The sequence below is a fragment of the Odontomachus brunneus genome, unplaced genomic scaffold, assembly GCF_010583005.1.
Source record: "Odontomachus brunneus isolate Ranch 3 - 2012 unplaced genomic scaffold, Obru_v1 Obru_scaffold_013, whole genome shotgun sequence".
Classification (NCBI taxonomy): domain Eukaryota; kingdom Metazoa; phylum Arthropoda; class Insecta; order Hymenoptera; family Formicidae; genus Odontomachus; species Odontomachus brunneus.
This window is the reverse complement of record NW_022639463.1, coordinates 2141943-2150378: the sequence shown is the minus strand read 5'-3', so window position 1 is coordinate 2150378 and position 8436 is coordinate 2141943. Positions and strand designations below refer to the sequence as shown.

Below are 8436 nucleotides of genomic sequence, written 5' to 3'. Positions count from 1 at the left end.
TATATATATATATATATATATATATATATATATATATATATATATATATATATATATATATATGTATATATGTATGTATATATATGTACATTGGATTTGTATCTCTTTTAAACTCATATATTATTAGCTGGAACTTGATATTCTCCTTAATATTCAGTAGTAAACGTTCAATAATATCGTGAAAGAATTTCCATTAAGATGTTGATCCGCATCGTTGAATAATTAATGGAGAAGAGGAATTGATTCATCGAAAGTGTAAAGTCATCAGGTTCTTAGTCTTATAACAAGTGTTATAGCTTGACATAACATTTCTCGTAATATTCCATATTCATCAATTAGACAAAATCCCCGCATTCGTGAAATTTGAGATCTCTAATTGATTCGTTAGCTTTTCATAGCGATGGGTCGAACAAAAACGTATTCAGAAATGACGTTATGGAGAAAAACGGTCGTTTCTAATTTGTACTAATTGCGCATGACTTCCTATTATGGGTGTCTAGAGTATTCCTCAACGATCATGTCTGAACAAAACTTATTCGAAGTGAAGACTGCAGTCATCGTTCATTCACGTATTTGGTCGTTCTCTTTTGTCCTTTCTCCCTTCTGTCCTTTTCTCGAGACCCTGCAGCCCATGAAACGTCGCATGAGCAACAACGAACGGCGGCGGGTTTATTGGCGGCCGTAACTCGTAAACTCTGGCGCACGCCTCCGATCAGCTGATCCGTTCCATGACCCGTGAGGCGTTCAGTCTTCTACGACTAACGGCTGTTCGCTCGCGCGTCTGTATTGTCATGACTATTTTTCCCCATTATTTTATATTTTATCGGTAACTTTTTCCTAAACTTAAACTTCTCGAAGAAAAACCGATATTTTAAATGGCTCTCTCTCTCTCTCTCTCTCTCTCTCTCTCTCTCTCTCTCTGACTCTGAATAAATAAATATATATATATGTTTTTTATATATAATGTTCGTAAAATTATTGCGGATATTAAAGATACTGAAGACTCAACAAATTATAAATATTTTACGGTATAGGTTGATATTATATAATGTCTCACGTTACGATATTATGTAATGTCATCATTTCTTTCCTAGCATTAATGTATGCATGTGACATAACGATTTTATGATTTATCTCTGAAAATGATCGAGATATTAGTTTTTCACGAATATTATACATTATACATGGAAATATTCTCACGATATCAAGTTTACAAAGCATATCTCGTCCGTTCGTTCGTCCGCCTTGTCTTCCTACAAAGTTGCTGAATTGTTGTCACATGCGGTATGCTGTTCGTTGTCACGATTTATCGTTACTTTGTTGCTCATGCGACCGCCATCGACGACGTTCTGATAACTAAGATAGCGTTCGCGTGATCGGCCGTAAGTTAATCGTATGCACACATACATACTCTCGACACGATGTGCTGCGCGCGCGCACACAAGCGTGCCATACATACAAAGTAACGAAATGCGGGCGTCGTGTATAGTTTAGGCGTAGCCCAATAGATGGCGACTCCATTATCTTTGCCAGTTCGCTCGGCACCAAAGAGTACGTCGCTGTACCGTATCGCGCGGAGCTCTCCCTGCATTAGCCCGGACGATCTCCGAGGAATGACAATGTTGGCCAGGTGTCCCCCGCACAAGTGGATTTCTGCACGAGATGTTATCTCTGCCTCACGAGAGCGCAGGTTGCCGAGCATTTATTGGTCCGCATTTAATGTCTTGGATCGGTATCCACGCTTAATTAAGTCTTTGAAACATAACGGTTGTCATTATATCTACATAAATTACGAATCAAAATAAATTTAGCATTTAAAGTGACTTTTTATCAAGTCTTTGATTTCTCTGGGATAAAATATTCTATTTGTAGGAATATATTTATGGTAAAATTTGAATGAATTGTCTCAGGGGAATCGTTTATGTCCTCGTGTATAATATTTTATCCTCTTATTGCCTGTTGATTGAATAAAGTTACGCTACTGTATTGAAAGTTATTTGGGAATACAATTGTTAAATTTGTTAAATTTATTAATTTAAGCATTTTTGTAATGTTGTAGTATTAAATGAATTGAAATATTCTCAAAATTTATCTTTACGTTATTTAACTTTTATGAAGTGATGACAAAAATGTACGTGGTGGATGCAAAGAATATCAAGTTGTTCCGGATCGATATTTTACGTTACACGCGACACAAGCTCGGCTTATGAACCCTTCGACCATTTCTATCAGGACGTCAGCTATCAGTCGAGGGAACTTATTACATTTTCCGAACGATCGCTGAACATCTTCCAGTCTTCACATATTATCCATCTTTCTTACTATCTCTCTGTAGAAATTACGACATATTTTACATTAATTTTTAATATTTTCTAAAAAATGTACATATTTTTATATCTTTTATATTTCATCCAAATAATATGAAAAAAATATTTTTCTTATTAAAATCCGATAAAATTAATTTAAATAATTGTCGGCGTCCAAAAATGAATTTCTTTTATCATAACACGCCAATTAAATAATCTAGAATTGCACGTTCGGTACTGTATTTAATTTATAATTTTTCTTATTTGTTTTTTCTGGCCGCTTTATACGCGTTGATTTTATGAGAATTTTGATCTTTACTAAATAATTTATATATTTCCATATCTTAATACATAATAAATTTCTATAGTTTAAGCGATTGTAATGAAAAAGCGTACCGGATAACAGAGAAAAATAGAAAGAGACTCGAGAGGATGGAACGAAGGGAAATTCGAGAATTAGGTTGAGGTATAGCTCGAGAAATAACATTCTTCATTCACTCGGAAAAAGTGCATACTCTGGAAATAGGGATATTTAAAATAACCTTTTGCATATCGAATAAATAACTTATGTTTATATATTTTTATATCATGACTTTACTCGGGACATTATATAATTTTCATAAGTCTGAAAACTGTTTCATCAGTCTGCTGACTGTGGTACACTGCTATGTGTACATGAAGATATACTGAAATATTACGTTGTTACGCGGATGGTGGAACCATTGCAAGCATATGTTCCGTCGGATCCAACAATGTTGCATCCGGTAGTATGCAGCAGTGGTTACCCAGATCTTAAATAGAATAAGGATAGACTACTCGATTCACGCGGAATCATACTTTTATACTTTAAATATTTATTGTCTATTATTATTATTTGTCCTTTCGTTAAATTTCGTTAATTATTGCTATATCCTATCAATTACTTATCAAATATCTTGCTTTAATGTAAGATCAGCTTCTGCAGAAAAAATTTTTGAATACTTTGTGCAGTACAAATGCCAATTATCATTTTTTACGGTTTGATAGAACACGCAAGTGGCGCGCCAAAACGTTATTCATCGGACGTCTAATCGCAGTCATAAAAAGCTCCTTAACATTTTTAAGTAATATAAACCGTTGTAATATCCGAGGAACTTATTATGTTTTTCGCTTGAAAAGAAAAGTATTAAGTTAAATAAACGCCAAGTCGAATAGAAACAATTTTGTTGCATTCGTGTATACGCGAAAACGTTTATCCAGCCCATGGCTGGGTTAAAGATAGACGGATGAGTCGCGCGCTTTCGTAATCGCTTCATTCCACCAACGCGGCTTTACCGTATGCACCTTTACTGTATGCCATCCTTGCCTTATATTCCACTTTAACGCGTTTGTCTCGCTCCACATTCTGCGTCTGCAACGAAGCATAGTGTGTTCTGTTAAAAACCAAGCCGTCCAGACGCTAGAGAACGGATCTAACAACGGTTCCGCGCACCCGAGGTCCTACTTCATGTTTTTCGCACGGATAGTAGAACCGGTCCAATTATATCATCATACCACAGCGCTAGGACACCCTCGTGCATATACACATGTATATACTCACGCATTCACGAGCAACGTTGCGCACGCACGTACATACATCAGGCGTTCCATACCTCTTGACATTATAACTGGGGTGATTTATATGCATCTATGTATATTGTACGTACATTACATATATTTCGTATGCATATACAAAATGTATATGTGTAAAGTTGAAATTGTAGGAAATCCTAGTAAATAAGTGTCAAAACATATACGACGTTTGATGAACAGCTAAAGTGCATGCTGTGACATTCAGAGAGCCGCGCTCCAGGTGCGGAGTCAGTCTGCTATGCACCCTGTGCGAATTTAGTGCCCTTCATACGATAGGAGTGAAGGAGTCGAGAGTTAAGAAATTTTCTTGACGCAGTCGCATATATATTCGGTGATAACTTTGCGCAATGAATAAACACACTTTGATTTTAATAACTTGTTACATCTAAGGCGACAGAATTATTTATAACGATTGTGGATCATAGCACTTCCTAAGAGAAGAAGAATAGCGATATTGGCCACGCGTCGATACACCGGCTAATGAACTGATATATCTACCTTCGTTTCTATATATCCATCGCCCTATAATAACAACTTCCAGTAGATGTAAGAAAAAGGATTTTCTTCGTTCGAAATCTGCTCAAATGTGTCGTCGAATGAAAACAATTTATAAGTAGTGATAAATTCAGTTGCGAATCTTTGGCTTACAACATGTATTATTTTCATGAATTAATCCAAATCAAATTGTAACAAATTCTATATAAAGTCAAGAGCAGTGACAATGAAGCTTGTCTTATTAGTACTGGATTGGAATCGTCACCTTTGAGCAGGGTTTCCTTGTCGAATATTGCTAGCTAGCAGCTAGGTTGTTTATCATCGGCAAACTAATTGTGTTAAGTGATGTGGGGTTCCTCCCCATCTTCCTTGTTTCCCGCAGGTTCGCTTGCGGGAGTAGGCGTCGGGGTTGGCGTAGCAGGCATGGGTGTTGGATGTGGCAGTTCCAATCCCTTGGAATGGACGGGCCAGGTGACGGTGCGGAAGAAACGCAAGCCTTACTCGAAGTTTCAAACTCTTGAACTGGAGAAAGAGTTTCTCTTCAACGCTTATGTTTCGAAGCAGAAGCGATGGGAGCTTGCGCGTAACTTAAATCTGACCGAGCGCCAAGTTAAGATCTGGTTTCAAAATCGCCGAATGAAGAATAAGAAGAACAGTCAACGGCAGACCCAACAGCAGAATAACAACAACAACAATAACAATAGCAGCGCCAATAACGCGAATCATCACGCGGCGACCGGTAGTCATCATCATCCAAGTACCGCACACGCGCCACCTTCGAGTCACCACGTGGTTGCGCAGGCGCATCACGCGAATGGCTCCACGAAACATCATCAGTGACCCGTAGCCTTCTCTGGGGTCGTCTTCGGGCATCACCATCACAGCCACACCTCGTCCAGCAGTGGTAGCAGTCACGGAGGCAGCCATAGCAGCCTGGTAGCAGGTCACAGCCATAGCCTCCACGCGCCGCAGCCCCAGACACCGCTGCCGCCGACTCACGCGTCGTCGTCAGGAACCGTGACGCCCGCCACGGCCGTGGTCCATCCACACGCACATACGCACGCACACGCCGGTAGCCACCACCATCAGCTGACGCATGTGGCTCAACAATATCCTGCGCTCCTACATCAGACGCCTCATGGCTTGGCCGCTTAAACATATTGGACGCCCCAGAGAAAATTAGTCGAGACGCCTCAGAGAAGAAGAGAGAACGAAAGAGAGAGAGAGAGAAAGATAGGTAGAGAGAGGCAGAGAAAGAGTCGAGGCGATTCCACGAAACCGTCGATCAATATCCACGTCCACAGAAACGACGAAAAATCCTCATGGACTCTATCGAGCAGCCGTTTAAAGACTGCCTCCACTTGTAAGGAAAGATAAAGTTCGCGCGTAGTATATTATTATTAATTATTAATTATTAATTATTATTATTATGATTCTTATTCAACATCAAGCGAAAACTTCGCTATTGTATAAAAGAGGCGCGTGTGGGGCTGCTATTTTATGCAGCCCGAAGACTCTTTCCGAGTATCGGTAATCAGGTGTCGGTATTGTACGAATAATATATGTCATCATACGACACCAAGCAATCTGTCCAATTCGTAATTCGGTAGTATTTTCTCCACTTATACATACATACGTATATACATACATATATATGTTTGCAAATAGATATATGTATATGCACACATATACGTGTATGTATGTATATGTATGGATGTATATATAAAGTAAAGAGTAATTAATGTCACTTAGTGTGTCCCTGCTCCTCCCGTTGCCCCAGTTTCCCCTTTCTCACTCCAATTGCATCGTGTCGTTACTTCGTCTTATACTATCGAGCCCAGATTGCATATTGGAAATTGAAACGTATTATACACTGGACTGATCCCATCAGACGTCATTGATTTTGCAGGTAGGACTGGATGGTCCTTTGAGAATAGAGGATTGTAAAGCGGATAGTTTCTTTTGAAGGGTAAGTGGACTCACTGATCTCGTCTAAATGCATGTGTATCTCTTCTTAAATTAGCCTTTCACTTCGACATTTACGATTACGTTAGAAGTTACGATCGTATTAGAGAGTTACAGAATTTGTGTCAAGTATTTACACATAATTAATATAAAAAAGTGATGTTAGCAAAACATTTTTATGACACATCATTTATGGATAATTTAATTTTTTTATATTCCTGAAACATATGTAAAACAAAAAGCCACAATAGTTCTATTTGTTTACTATAGATAGAGAAACGCGGCATATATTTGTTTTTAATAAATGATAGTTCCGGTATTTACATTTCAGACTTTGATTTTTGACAATGAATACTATTTAGTCTAAATGTACTCGCAGTGCAGTCCACTATTGTGACATATTGCGATGTATATTATAATTATGATTCCTGACTGATGTAGAAAGAGAAAGAGAGAGAATTACTCTCTCAAAAGTTAAACGCATTCTTCCCTTATTATTCAATTATGTTCTTATTATAACAAAATAAGGAACATGGTGATTTTCGAAGTTAGCGTAAAAGACGAACGCATCCAAAAAATTAGATAGCTATGTCCACAGTGTCGTACTAATCGCCTACCAAGGATTGCAAACTAGTACCTATAATTCTTACTGTATGTAAAAAAAAAAACGATTTATGTTAAAAGCATAAATAGTAGTCGGACTAGTAAGTGGTCGATTGTACCATTCTAGGCTGAGTTTGGGAACTTCATGAAAACTACGGTGTTATGCAGGGTCAAAATTGTACGCTCACTTCTTGCCGTGAAAGAAACAAAAGATTGTAGTACTTAATGACATGAGTCGAATCTTCGTGTTTAAAGAATATGAGTTTTCATACTATTGGATGTCTGAATATCTGTCGACAAAAACTGAAAATGATACTGATAACTAACATATAGTCGATTGTTAATATTTTCTTAATATTAAGGATTCGTAAATGAGAGATCAGTTGTCGTATTTTTATTGATTGTGTATTTTATGTCTTTTTTTTACAAGTAGACTTAAAATATATACAAGTAATACATTTTTATATATGTGGAATATTATATATTAACAAAATTTACAAATATGTAAATTTTGTTAATTCATATATTTAACAATATATCAACTTACACAAACATATATATAAACGCACGCACGCGTTTATACGCGTGCGTATGACGTCTAGTAAATGTCACGGTTGTTGATCTCTGGAAATCCAGTGGACGTAGCAGCCTGTAGATGTCTTTTCCGGTTGTTCTACACTTTTCGTTTAAAACCCATGCTCACGTCTTTCACGACGAGAAAAAAAAGTAAGAAGAAACCGATCTCGTATGAACGAAGTCCTAAGCACGGCCAGAATACAGGCAGATAATACTTTTTAATCAGAACATCAGCGAGTATATAAGTAATTTAATCAGATGTTTAATGCAAATTAGGAAAAAAACTACCCCAATGGATCTCTATTCTAAGGTGCAACATTATTTAAATTATAAGGGACTGCCGAGAGTCTGCGTGAATGGCTACTATATATTATATATGCATATTTTGTGGCCCTTCTGTGTGTGCGTGCGTGCTTGTTTGTGTATATGTGTGTACGTATGTGTGTGTATGTGTGTGTGTGTGTACGCTTGGTATATATGCGCACGTGAATATGCAGGTGGATGCTAACATGTGTATATGTGTGTAACTGGACGCACGCACATGTATGATGCGTGTATGTATGTTCTGTCATGTACGAACGTGTCACGGTTGTGGGTATAAACATAGTATGAAGTGAAAAGAAAGTACACGCTATATGCACGGAAAATCGATAGGGAGAGAGAGACAGATATGCAGAGAGATAAGGGGGATAGAAATGAGAACAAAAATGAGGAAAGAAGGATTGGAAAATCAAGAAAAGAATAGAAGAAAAATGAGTAAGTATGAGTGTATATGTGTATGTATGTGACAGAAAGAGAGAGAGAGAGAGGAGAAAGAGAGAGGGAGAGAGAGAGAGAGAGAGAGAGAGAGAGAGAGAGAGAGAGAGAGAGAGAGAGAGAG

At 37.7% G+C, this 8436-nt stretch overlaps 2 protein-coding genes across 5 annotated transcripts in view; both read left to right on the top strand.

Moving 5' to 3' along the window:
- Window positions 1-8436, top strand: part of LOC116841026 (homeobox protein abdominal-B-like) — a 16392-nt gene that overhangs the window by 6227 nt on the left and 1729 nt on the right. For 2 of the 4 annotated variants that reach the window (XM_032808516.1, XM_032808514.1), the window contains one exon: window positions 4756-8313. In XM_032808516.1, the coding sequence (XP_032664407.1) occupies window positions 4756-5252 (497 nt within the window). In that variant the 3' untranslated portion in view covers window positions 5253-8313. Of the gene's footprint in view, window positions 1-4755; window positions 8314-8436 lie in introns of those variants that run through there. The other 2 variants (XR_004377481.1, XM_032808515.1) reach the window with 2 other exon arrangements.
- On the top strand, window positions 5253-8313 carry LOC116841078 (uncharacterized histidine-rich protein DDB_G0274557-like; the record flags this gene model as incomplete). The annotated part of the gene is made up of 1 exon (XM_032808595.1): window positions 5253-8313. A coding segment is annotated over one exon (315 nt), but the record flags the coding sequence as incomplete, so codon positions are not given.